At 43.1% G+C, this 13769-nt stretch overlaps 1 protein-coding gene across 1 annotated transcript in view; it reads right to left on the bottom strand.

Moving 5' to 3' along the window:
* The window catches only part of LOC132834643 (AP-3 complex subunit beta-2), a 224712-nt gene that overhangs the window by 68126 nt on the left and 142817 nt on the right, over positions 1 to 13769 (bottom strand). Inside the window, exons 13-16 of the mRNA XM_060853544.1 lie at positions 10734 to 10866; positions 9696 to 9805; positions 4473 to 4649; positions 2808 to 2994 (exon numbers count right to left, since the gene is read on the bottom strand). Coding sequence (XP_060709527.1) covers positions 2808 to 2994; positions 4473 to 4649; positions 9696 to 9805; positions 10734 to 10866 — 607 coding nt within the window. The remainder of the gene's footprint in view (positions 1 to 2807; positions 2995 to 4472; positions 4650 to 9695; positions 9806 to 10733; positions 10867 to 13769) is intronic.

Below are 13769 nucleotides of genomic sequence, written 5' to 3'. Positions count from 1 at the left end.
TCAAGCGAGCTACTTTACCCTGGCTGGCATTGAACTTCTTGCACTTTGTTGAAGCTGCACCAAGTGGAGAGTATTCCATCTCACTCCTGACTAGCGTCTTGTAGACTGTGGACAGCCATTGCAGAGATAGGAGGCAAGTTATTCATCACAGGATTCCCAGTTCCTGATCTGCTTGTCTCCACAGTATTTATATGGCGAGTCCAGTTTAGTTTTGATCAATGGTAAGCCCCAGAATCTTGACAGTAGGAGATTCAATGATGATAATACCATTGACTATCAAAGGGGGATGATTAGATTCTCTCTTGTTGGAGTATAAATGATTTGGATGTGAACTTAGGAGGTATAGTTAGTATGTTTGCCGATGACACCAAAATTGGAGGTGTTGTGGACAGCAAAGAAGGCTACCTCAGAGTACACCGGGATCTTGATCAGACGGGCCAGTGGGCTGAGGAGTAGCAGATGGAGTTTAATTTAGATAAATACAAGGTGCTGCATTTTAGAAAAACAAATCAGAGCAGGACTTATGCACTTAATGGTAAAGTCCTGGGGAGTGTTGCTGAACAAAGAGACCTTGAAGAGCAGGTTCATACTTCCTTAACAGTAGATATGTAGGTAAATATGATAGTAAAGAAGGCATTTGGTATACTTTCCTTTATTGGTCAGAGCATTGAGTTTAGGAGTTGAGAGGTCATGTTGCGGCTGTACAAGACATTGGTTAGGTCACTTTTGGAATACTGTGCGCAATTCTGGTCTCCAGAATTCTGGTCTTTAAGGAGAGGCTGAATAGGCTGGGGCTGTTTTCCCTGGAGCGTCAGAGGCTATGGGGTGACCGTATAGAGGTTTATAAAATCCTCAGGGGCATGGATAGGATAAATAGACAAGGTCTTTCCCCTAGAGTGGGGAAGTCCAGAACTAGGTTTAGGGTGAGAAGAGAAAGATATATAAGGGGCCTAAGGGACAACTTTTTCACACAGAGGGTGGTGTGTTTAGGAATTGAGCTGCCAGAGGAAGTGGTAGAGGCTGCTACAATTACAGTATTTAAAAGGCATTCAAAATGCAGCACCTTGCATTTATCTAAATTAAACTCCATCTGCCACTCCACAGCCCATTGGCCCATCTGATCAAGATCCTGTTGTACTCTGAGATAACCTTCTTTGAAATCTCCAATTTTGGTGTCATCTGCAAACATACTAACTATACTTCCTATGTTCACATTCAAATCATTTATACTCAAACAAGAGAGAATCTGATCATCTCCCTTTGATAGTCAAGAGTATTACCATCATTAAATCTCCTACTATCAACATTCTGGGGCTTACCATTGATCAAAACTGAACTGGACTTGCCATATAAATACTGTGAAGATGAGCAGGTCAGAGACTGGGAATCCTGCAATGAGTTACTTGCCTCCTATCTCTGCAATGGCTGTCCACAGTTTACAAAACTCAAGTCAGGAGTGAGATGGAAGGGTTTAGAGGGATATGGCCAAGTGCTGGCAAATGAGACTAGATTAGGTTAGGATATCTGGTCAGCATGGTGAAGTGGACCGAAGAGTCTGTTTCTGTGCTGTACGTCTCTATGACTATGATTCTGTGATATGTTCTGCCATGGCACTGGTGTGAAGTGAGGATTACCTGCCACTTGTCAGTCCACACCTGCATGTTTTCTTGCATTGCTTACCAAGTTTCACTCACATTTAATAGAAGTTTTGTTTTGGGTTTAATAAACACGGTTGACTGATTACATAAAATTAGTGATCTGAAGCTGAATTATGAAGTGTTTAATTGAATTATCACACAGATTCTAAAAACATTTTAACTGAGACCTCCTCCTCCTGAGTGAGGTATTTGTTAAGCCGTGTATGTCTCATTTCGGGATTAAGTTAGTAAGATAAGTAATTGAGTAAGAACTGTGAGGATTTCCTCTCAGAAATACAATTTTTCAAAATGTAATAAGCAATAGTCAGGGAGGGAAAAGAAAGTGCAGGTCAGTGGGACTAACTGGATTGTCTTTTTAAAGAGCTGGGGTCAAATGGCCGCCTTCTATGTTCTACTGTTGTAAGGTTCTTGGTCGGGGGTATGACAACATGGCCCAGAGTCTGTGCTGGAGGAGAGGTACAAAATGGCATGTGGCACAGAGATAACCTGAAATTTAGAGCCAGTTGGATCAAAGGGCAGTGGAAATCTGGAACTCTCTCCTCTCGCAAAAGCAACATTTGTTCAGAATTGTAGGCCAATTGGAAATCTGGAGTCCAAGATCCACAGATCTTTTTTCAATAAGATGACAGGCAAGGTTAAAATTGAATTGAATGGCAGAACAGGCTCAACAGGCTGAACAGCTTTGTCTTGCAAATGAGTCCCAGCAATAATTTCTATTCTGATTAAAACAATAAATATGATGTGTACTGATCAATTATCAGCACTCCATCATTGTTAAGGCTGAGGTTCACAAACTCATTAAGAACAATCCTGTTGATGCTCACCTGCAGCATGAAGAGCTGGGGCCAAAACTTTGCCAATCAGAGGCTGACAGCCCTTGGGTTGGCCACCGGGACCTAATACAGGCAGGTAATGTCATGAGGCCACTTCTTGGCCTTACTTGGCAGCAGAATGGTAAGTCTGACCATGTGCCTTCCCACTCAGATTCTGGTGGAGGCTGGAAGGTTACGGGATTTTGGGTAAGACATCATTCCACTTAATTAAATGTTCTTCCTGCCTCCAACCTCATCACCAGAAGAAGATTCTTCTTACTATGGCCCCATTGCCTCAAACCATCATAAACAAAATTGATATATCATAACTTCCTACCTTTAAAGGAGGATTCAAGGACTGGGGCAGGCTTCTGGGCCAGAAACAACTTCTTGGCATACTTGCTCAACACTCCACTTTTCTCTGTTGGAACAATGAGCTGCCGGATAAAACGGGCTCGGTCCCGGATGTCATAATTCTGGTCATACTTGGCCAGATTAAGAACGTACTGAGTCAGCAGTTTGGTCTGGAGGGCAAGGAGAAGTAAAACAAAACCTTAAAGTATGTCAACCAAATACACCATCAACAAGATCAGAGTAATAGATCAATGTTTTGTAAAAACCTAAGGAAACTTCACTGGAACAGGAATCCAGAGGCCCAGGCTAATGCTTGTAGGGTCATGGATTTAAATCCCATCATGGCAACTGATTTCTGGAAATGGCAACTAGTCATGGTGTCCATGAAACTATCATCAATTATCGTAGAGAAAACATCTGTTGCCTAGTATGGAGGAAAGGTCTTACGAGGAAAGGCTGAGGGACTTGAGGCTGCTTTCTTTAGGGAGAAGAAGGTTAGGAGGGGACTTAATAGAGGCACACAAGATGACCAGAGAATTAGATAGGGTGGACATTGAGAGCTTTTTTTCCCTCGGACAGTGATGACTAGCACAAGGGGACATAGCTTTAAATTGAGGGGTGATAGATATAGGACAGATGTCAGAGGTAGATTCTTTACTCAGAGATTGGTAAGGGCATGGAATGTCCTACCTGCAACAGTAGTGGACTTGCCAACATTAAGGGCATTTAAATGGTTATTGGATAAACATATGGATAATAATGGAATAGTGTAGATTGGATGGGCGTAAGATTGGTTTCACAGGTCGGCAAAACTCAAGGGCCGAAGGGCCTGTACTGTGCTATGATGTTCGATGGTCTATGGCAGCTGTATCATGGCAGTTGAATAACTCTTTATTGTCTGATGGTTCCACACACACTAAGATCAACCAGTGTAATACCCACAGAGAATAAGCTGACCTCTTTGCACACAGGTCGAGCACTCAAACCATCTTGTCTGATTCACCCCTTTAAGTTAAAACTTCTGGATGACTATCCCTCAAAGAAGGAACTGGGCTAACTCCTAATATACATAGAAATTACACCGTATGAAAGATAAACGCAATAGATAACTTGTTGATTTCTGGACTTCCAATCTCTTGAAGGGGTACTATGTTTTCCCCTGATTGCTCTAGAAGGTTAAAAGATGCATTAGGATGTTGGAGGTGAAGGTGGGGAATTGAAGAGGGAAAGAGAATGAAGTAAGTGTTGAGTTAGAATACTCTTACCCCCTTCTGTTGCATGGAGAATGCTTGACTGAAATAGGTCTTTTCTTGCCCATCAGTTTTGTACATTCATAACACGTTCTGTGTCGGGGCAAATGGGACCAATTGAAACTTTTGCCAATTTCCAGGCAGCCCCATTCAATTCAGACCTTTTATCCTTAAGACTGAGGGTTGCTTAGCAATAAAGTTTTAACTTAATCAATAAACTTGCCCATTTTCCAACTGGATCAGGAATTTGACACTCACATTGATGACCTCATTTGAAAAAGAAACATAACTGCCAGCTCAAATGGAGCAGTAAAAGTAAATAATAACCATGAGCAAAATTTAACATCAACAACTCCCACCTTTGTATAGCTCCATTGCATAAGAGAATAGACAAACACCTGTTTGGAGTTGGTAAGGTACAGTTTGGCAGCCAGGTTAGTGATTTGCAGCTTAACAATGTCTTCCTCATTGGTGAAGGACTTGGCCATTTTCCGGAGCACATCAGGAGCGATCGTGGGCACATGTTCACAGTACTCACCAATAAGCCAAAGGATACTGGCCCTTGCCATAGGAACCTATACAGAGAAAAAACAAATAATCAATGATCGTTCTTTGTGTCAGCAAATAGGTTGTTTTAAAGATTGTGCAACACAGAGGTAGCATTTGTATTTCTGAGTCAGAAGGTCCAGGCTGATGTCCTATCTCAGCATGTTGATGAAGATGGATTTGTGTCATAATTCCTTCCCTAAGGGCATTTTGGGTCAACCTCCAGCATGTAGTTCAAAAAGACAGCTCACCACCACCTTCTGGAAGGCAACTAGGGCTGGGCAATAAATGCTGGCCTCCAAAGCCTCCTAGGCAATAAATGTTGGCCTGTCAGCAAAGCCCACGTCCCATGACTGAACCAAAGCAAAAAAGGTGTCCAAATAGGTTGTTCTTTTAGCTTCACCATTGTGGCAGCCATAACTCAGTCGGTTGCACTCTCGCCTCTGAGTCACAAGGCTCTGAGGTCAATTCTCACTCCAGGGCCTGAGAACAACATCAATATTACTTGTTACTGAACTTAGTGATCTCTGCAACTGGATCCTCAGCTTCCTGACCCACAGGCCATCAGTAAAGATTGTGGACAATATTTCAACCTCACTAACACTCAACACTGGAGTCCCCCAGGGGTGTGTACTCAGCCCCCTACTGTACTCAACGTATACCCACGACTACGTCGCCAAATGCCAGACTAATGTCATTTACAAGTTCGCTGTTGACACCACCATAGTTGGTTAAACCTCAGATGCGAAGAAACAGGACACGTTTCGCTGAGCATCTCAGCCAGGTCTGCAGGGGCTGACTTGGCCTCCCAGTCACCATTCATTTCAATTTCCTCTCCCACTCCCTTTCTGACATGACCATCCTCGGCCTCCTGCAATGCCACAGCAAATCAGATCGCAAATCATCTTCCCCCTGGGCAGCCTACAGCCTGGAGGACTCAATATTGAGTTCTCCAATTTCAAATAGCCTCCCTTCCCATCCTCCAACTCCCTTCCCAGCCCCTCCCCCTCCCTTCCATTCCATTCCTCTGATCAACCCTTCCTTCCAGCTTCCAACCAGATTCACTCCTTCCATCAACCAACCAGGTTGATGTACCCTCTATCTGTGTTCATCTCTATCTACCTCGCCACCTTGACTCCCCCCTCCCCGAACCCGTCATTCCATTCTCCTTTATCTGCAGCTCCACTTACATCCACCCCCAGTCTTGTAGAAGAGTTACACCTGGAACGTTGACTTCTTCACTTCCTGATGCTGCCTGGCTTACTTTGTACTTCCAAACTCCTACTTTCTACGGTGGACAGGCTTTGGCAGTCAGAAGGTGAGTAACTCACTGAAAACTTCCTAGCCTCAGGAAAGCCTTTGTAGGCATTGTATTTATATGGCTAGCTCAGTTCAATTTCTGGTTATTGGCAACCCCCAGGATTTTCATAGTTGGGCCCTCAAAAAGGCCAAATGTCAGGTCTGAATATTAGGGTTGAGTATGAAAAATCCCAAAGTGGAAAATATTATTCAGGTAAACAGAACATTGAAAAGATTAAAAATTAAGCATTGTGTTTTGAAATTCCCTTCACTGGGAGATACCAGAAGCATGAAACTTGTTGGTTTTAGTGATGCTTCTTATGCAAATCTGTGTGATTGGTTCTCAAGTGCAGGAGGATTTATAATTTTTCCTCTAGTAAATGTTGCCCTTTAGCTTGGGAAAGTAAAAATATCAGCAGAGTAGTATATTAATGATGAAGACTCATGCTCTTAGTGAGGCATTTTTCTGAGCAAACTTAATCAGAAATTTCTGAAAGAAATTCAGCAGCAATACTGAGTGCCACATCAATCATAAAATAGGATAATGTATATTCAACAAAATGTGTGGGTGACAAAAGATCGATCTTGCAGTTTTAAAACAGAGGATGGAAGATGGGGAGATTTCCAAATTGAAATGGGTGGATGGCAGCAATCAGCTTTTTAATTGTTTTACAAAGAAAGCAGCAATTTCTAAGAAACTGTTACATTTATTGGAGAAAGAACACTTGGAACTTTAATGGGCAAAGAAAAGATGGAAATATAATTGTATGTCATTTTCTATGTTTGGTTCATTTTTTTAAATTACAGTTTTATTTATGCAGGAAAAAGAGGAATTTGTTATTATCTAATATAGTTTTAAGGAGAATTACTTCTGTTGTAGGAAAGGTTTTGGAAAGGATTATAAGAGATAGGACTTATAATCATCTTGCAAGCAACAATTTGATTTCAAATAGTCACATGGTTTTGTTAAGGGCAGGTCATGTCTCACAAACCTCACTGAGTTTTTTGTCAAGGTGACCAAGCATGTAGATGAGGGTAAGGCAGTTGATGTGGTGTACATGGACTTCAGTCAAGCCTTTGATAAGGTTCCATATGGTAGGCAGTTGGAGAAAATGCAGAGGCATGGGATTGAGGGTTATTTAGTAGTTTGGACTAGAAACTGGCTTTCTGAAAGAAAGCAGCGAGTGGTGGTTGATGGAAAATATTCAGCCTGGAGTCTGGTTACGAGTGGTGTGCCAGAAGGATCTGTTTTGGGACCACTGCTGTTTGTCATTTCTATAAATGATTTAGACGCAGGCGTAGGTGGATGGATTAGTAAATTTGCAGATGATCCTAAAGTTGGTGGAGTAATGGACAGCTTGGAAGAATGTTACAGGTTGAAGGGGACTTGGATAAACTGTAGAATTGGGCTGAGAGGTGGTAAATGGAGTTCAATGCAGCGAAATGTGAGGTGATTCACTTTGGGAAGAATAACAGGAAGGCAGAATACTGGGTCAATGGACCGATTCTTGGTAGTGCAGAGGGATCTTGGAGTCCATGTATATAGATCCCTGAAAGTTGCCACCCAGGTTGATATTGCTGTTAAGAAGGCATACATTGTGTTAGGTTTCACTGCTAGAGGGATCGAGTTCTGTGGCTGCAATGTCATACTGCAACTATACAAAACACTAATGCGGCCACACTTGGAATACTGTGTACAACTCTTGTCCCCATATTTCGAGAAAGATGTGGAAGCATTGGAAAAGGTGCAGAGGAGTTTTACCAGGATGTTGCCTAGTCTGGAGGGAAGCTCTTATGAGGAAAGGCTGAGAGACTTGCGTCTGTTCTCATTGGAAAGAAGAAGGCTAAGAGGGGATTTGATAGAGACAGACAAGATGATCAGAGGGTAGACAGTGAAAGTCTTTTTCTAGGATGATGACATCAGCTTGTACAAGAGGGGATAACTACAAATTGAGGGGTGATAGATTTAAGACAGATGTCAGAGGCAATTTCTTTACTCAGAGAGTGGTAAGGTTGTGGAATGCCCTACCTGCCAATGTAGCTAACTCAACCACATTAGGGAGATTTAAACGATCCTTGGATAAGCACATGAATGATAATGGGATAGTGTAGGGTGATGAGCTTAGAGTAGTTCACAGGTCGACGCAACATCGAGGGCTGAAGGGCCTGTTCTGCGCTGTATTGTTCAATGTTCTATGTTCTATGAATGCCTCAGACCTAATGGAATGAGTGAATAGGTGGTGGATACATTACTTAAGAGTTAATTGGTTTGAAATGGTTGGATAAATGTAGAGAGATAATAATCGATGGAGATGATTTCAAGGGAGTTTAGCTAACTTAAATAAAGCTATCACATAAAAGTATGGATTTGAATTCTGTTTACAGAGGAACTTTGATTATCCGAATATCAATTATCCGAATATCAGATTATCCGAAGAAGATCTCAAGGTCCGATGGAAATCTTACATGAAAGATGCGTTTCCAACACTGATCGCATCTCTTTTTTACAGTGATTAAAAGTTAACTCGGCTTACTGAAATGCTGCCGAGAACAGTCCTGGACCTCGATGGGAGCCCATGCACTGTCCCCAAATGACTGACCTCCAGCCCTCTCTCTCCCCCAACACTTTCCCTGGAGTTCTACACAGGGGTGTACCCTAAACCCCCCTTCCCCAGGTAATCTCTCTAACATTATCCTGTACAGGGCAAAGGTGGAAACTATCAAAACGTTGCAGTAAAAAGGTGTGTATGTGTGTGCGCACGCTCTATTTGGAGACTCACCCCCCCCAAAAAGGCAGCAGCAGTCTTTTAGCTGGTGTCCAGTCCGCCTGCCCCAGAGAGGGGGCGGGGTTGGATGGGAGTGTGGGAGTGGAGCCAGACGGCGGGGGGGGGGGTGTTGGACAGGGTTGTGGGGCAGCCGAGGTTGGACAGGTTTGGTGGGTGGGTGGGAGGGGGTTGGGATGGTGGCAGATGGGGGTCTGGGGGGATGGACAGGATTTTGGGGCAGACTGGGTTGCAGGGTGGGAGCTGACGGGATTGTGGGGTGTCCAGGGGTTGGGTTTGGACGGCAGATGATGGGGGTGGGGGAGAGGGGGTGTGGGGGAGATGATAGGGGTGTGGTGTTGGATTGGGTTGGGGGGGTCAGGGACTCATACGCAGTGTGTTTCTGCCTAGTCTCCTGAATGGGGAGCGAACCACAGAAAACTCCAAGCCCCAGAGAAAAGGCATTAAATCAATTAATAATAAATTGTAATATTTCAGGCACATCGACAAGAAACATTACTGAATAGAAGTTCTGAGATTCTCTGGATGATATTTTTGGGCGCAAATGTGGCCAGGAATCTAGATTCAACTGTGAGTCAACCAGGTTAAGTATTCAGAAAGAGCATGCAGGTCTCTCACACAAAGACATTTAGCGTTTGTACATGGAGCAATGAAAGATTGACGTGGTCATAAATATAAGGTTCTGGGGATTATTTCAGGGGAAGCAGTCTAAGAGATTCACTTAGGCATTCCAAACACAAAATCACTATGATCTAGAAGGACAAGGGAGCAGATATATAGAAAAACCACTACCTGAAAATTATCCTCTAAGCCACTCACAATACTGACTTAGAAATATATCGCTTTTCTTTCAGTGTTTCTTGGCCAAAGGCCTGGAACCCTCCCTAACAGCCTAACCAGCTGTCCTAACCAGCGAAGACCTATATTCCCAAATGAATAATTTTTCTAAAAAGTAAAAGGGCCAGCATCCTCTTATCCTATCCTGACACTCACCATGATGTTGTCAATGAGTTTTGCCATATGTCGGATGATGTCACTATGTTGCGATGGTTGCATCTGCAACAGCTTCTTAATGACGACCACAGATTCAGCAACCACCAACTCTGCAATACAATGGAAGTTGTGATTAAAACAACACAACTCTAGTCAGTAGCCCCATCTTCCTTCAGTACCATAGCACAAATAATGTAAGCATGTGAGTGAGTGGGAGAGGAGATGGTGGTAGTGAGGACAGAATAGGATGATACAGCCCTTCATTGAACAGATCTGTCCAGAGCAACAGAATACTAGAGGGACTGCAAATTGGGATGACAGGACTGAGTGATTGCATTGCAGGACGGCGGAATATGTGTTAATGAATTATACTGAAATAACAGAAGTTTTCTGTCTTGCACTTATCAAGCCATATGCAAATATGCCAAATTCTAAATGATATAATCTATGCTACAGGAAAAAAAAGATGCTAATCGGTTGGCAATTTGAATTTGATTAGACTCTGGCATTGCCATGGAGAAAGCAACCAAGAACCACAGGTTTCCCAAACTCCCCTGTAATTCAAACAAGGAACGGGACTTGAACATATTCTTTTGTTTTCAGGGAACACACCCTTGCTTATGAGAGTATGTCGCATTACAAGCTCCTCTAATAATCTTAACATAGTTATTCATGCAACTATTAGCATATCAGGTTTGTTGAATAAATGCTGTCCAATTACAAATAATTTGTGTTGGGTTTTGCAAGTGCAGGCTAGTTGAGTAGCATCAGTGACATTGCAAACAACATAAACAACATGATGCTTGATTTGATCAGTGAATCATTGGGATGGCATTGGGACTTAATGGGTAGAGAAATACAGACTGAAATGGGATTGCAAGTAGAATAAATCTGTCAAAGGATCTGTATCATGATTGCTACTATATTCTACTCTCGTGTTTTGTCATTGATGCACAAGGCATGCATTTCAAACCAAGTGTTGCACACTAAATGTTTTTCTACCAGCTTTCAGTTTGCTGTTTGTTGCTTAGGCCTCACCATCTCTATTGGACAGCAGTTGAACCAATCCATTCAGGCAAGTGTCACGGACCTCATCAATGTTGGTAGCACATCGGCCAATAGCCTGTATAGTAGCAGCTACAAAGTCCTTGTCTTGACTCTTGATATATGTCTAAAGGAAAAGAGAAGGTGATGGATGGCTGTACAGTAATAATAGTTACATAATAATAATGAGAGGACATTGTGTGGTACAATGGGTAGCACCCCTGCCTCTGAACCAAAATCTCTGAATTCAAATCCCAACCCAGGACTTGATGCACAAACAAGGTACATTCAGAACACAGCCAAACAGGTTGAGCCTCAAGTTGTAAATCCTTCTAACATTCCGACGGCAAACAGAAAGAATAGGAGAAATTCCTGGTCAGCCATGTGAGCAACCTGCAGAAGGTAACAGCAAGCATAACTAAAAGCTAACACAATACTCAACAATGACCTCGAGGGTAATTGCACCTGCAGAAGGAGGAGGTGGGTTATGGTGATGCTACAAGATTTCTCACTCTGCACAGGTGTTGGGTACACCTTCAGCTGTCTGGACATTATGTTCTAGAATTCTTTCCCTGAACTTCTCCACTTCTTTCTCATCCTTTAAAACACCTTTAAGATCTACATTACTTAAAGAGCTTTTGTTTGTGTGTGTGTGTCAGAGAGAGAGAGAGAGAGAGAGTGCATGTGTGGGAGGGAGTCTGTGAATGTGTGTGTGCTAGAGATATATGCATGTGAAAGAGTGCAAGAGTGTGTGTGCTCGCACGCAAGCTTAATAGAGTGTGTGCACAAGTGTTACACAGTATATGTCTGTGTGAGTGCGTTTGTGAATGTGTGCAAGTATATGTGTGAGAGTGTACAGTGTAGCGGGGCCACCTGTAATGTAACGTGAACCCAAGATCCCAGTTGAGGCTGTACTTGGTACCGAATATGGCTATCAGCATCTGTTCAGTGTGTCCCCAAGTCTGCTTTGGAGGACATTCACCTGAAGGTCCGATGCTGAACGTCCTTGACTGCTGAAGTGTTCCCTCACTAGGAGGGAATATCCCTGTTGGCGATTGTTGCATGGTGTCCATTCATCCGTTGTCATATACCATGCCTTGGGGCATCCTTGCCTGTAGCATTTGAGATAGACAATGTTGGCCAAGTTACATGATTACCTACCGCACACATGGTGGGTGGTGGCCCCGCATGTAATGGTAGTATCCGTGTTGACACTCTGATATGTCTTGCAGTGTTTGCCACGACAGGGTTGTGTGGTGTTGTGGCCAATTTTGTCCTGAAGACTGAGTAGTTTGCTGCGAACAATGGTCTGTTTAAGATTTGGCGGTTGTTTAAAGGCATTACATGGAGGCATAGGGAAGATCTTGGTAAGTTGCTCATTCTCATCAATAATGTGGATGTAGGCTGTGAAGAATGAGGTGTAGTTTCTCCACGCCTGGAAAGTACTGGGCAAAGAGGGGTAGCCTTTCGGTTGTATCCTCTGTCCATCTCCTGTGGAGGTCATTACGGTTTTTCACTGCATGTTGGAACTGGCGATCAATGAATTGGGCATTGTAGCTCATTCGTATGAGGGTATCCTTCAGCACCTTCAGGTTTTTGTTGCGTTCCTCCTCATCTGAACAGATCCTGTGTTTGTGTAGGCTTTGTCCATTGGGGATGACTGTTTCACTATGTTTAGGGTGGAAGCTAGAGAAGTGCAAAGTTGTGAGGTTATCCGTAGGCTTGCTGTAGAGTGAGGTATTGAGGTGTCCATCCTTGATGAAGATGTATGTGTCCAAGAATGAGACTGATTCTAAATAGTCTGCCATGGTAAGTCTGATAGTGTGATGAACTTGTTGGTATCACTGTGAAATTGTTTCAGGGACTCCCCGCTATGGTTCCAAAGGAAGAAAATGTAGCCAATATATCTGGAGTATTGTGTTAGTCGGAGGCGCGGTGCAGCAAACAAGTCTTGTTTGAACTTGTGCATGAAAATGTTGGCCTACTGGGGTGCAAATTTGGTCTCCATGGCTGTTCTGGGTGTCTGGATAATGAACTGGTTGTAGAAGGCGCAGACATGGTGGTCGAGGATGAAGCAAATGAGTTGTTAGATGGTGTCTAGAGATTGATAGTTGTTGGTATTGAGTGCAGAGGCTGTTGCCGCGATGTCTTCGTGGAGGATGCTGGTGTAAAGTGCTGAAATGTTCATTGGTTCAACTGGTCCATGGGTGCTGAGTTTCTGTAAGAAATCTGTGGTGTCGCGACAGAAGCTGAGGGATCCCTGAAGAATGAGCTTCAATATGCCCTCTGTTATGGACCAGACCAGACACGTCAAAATATTTCAAGAAGATAGCCCGGACCCTAACTTTTCTGGTTGTTTTAATCAGGTGTAAAGTTGATATTCCAGGAGGAATACAGCTGGCCCAACCACACAGTTTTAAACAAAACTGAATTTATTTACAGACCGCTGAATGAAACACATACAAAGGAGAACTGAATTTAGAATAACAACCTAACTGAAAACCCAATCGACTCTATTGCAACTTAATAATGCTGTTCCAAATACTTGCGATATTCCCATAAACATTCCCTTGGCAAAAAAAGGTAAAACCAAACACAGATTCGTACAGGAGAGATGTCAGAGAGGGAGAGGATCAGCATGGAACCACTTCTTTGGGTCCAGCAGCTTCTCTGGGTTCACAGCTAAACTTGACCAGAAGCTGCAAACAAAACCCCACCTCTGGGAAAAAAATGGCCACTCCCTTTTCATTGTACAAGTATTTTAAATAAAAGCAATTAAGTGCTATTTCAAGTAGATATTTCCAGGTTTTTCAGAACCTCTGCCATTACGATCCTTCTGAAAAAAAAGACAGAACAACTTTGTTAAAGGAGCAGCATTGCCACACCCTGGCATAGCCAGAAAGGTTCTCACACAGGGTCCCATTGCTCGAGATGATGGGATGTCCAGGTGCGTTGGCTTTATGTACCTTCAGAAGGCAGTATAAGTTCTCTACGTGAGAATTACCCGAGATGAGAGTATGCAGGGTACTC

This window comes from Hemiscyllium ocellatum, chromosome 42 (assembly GCF_020745735.1).
Source record: "Hemiscyllium ocellatum isolate sHemOce1 chromosome 42, sHemOce1.pat.X.cur, whole genome shotgun sequence".
Classification (NCBI taxonomy): domain Eukaryota; kingdom Metazoa; phylum Chordata; class Chondrichthyes; order Orectolobiformes; family Hemiscylliidae; genus Hemiscyllium; species Hemiscyllium ocellatum.
The sequence above is the reverse complement of the archived record's forward strand: the minus strand, read 5'-3'. Positions and strand labels throughout refer to the sequence as shown.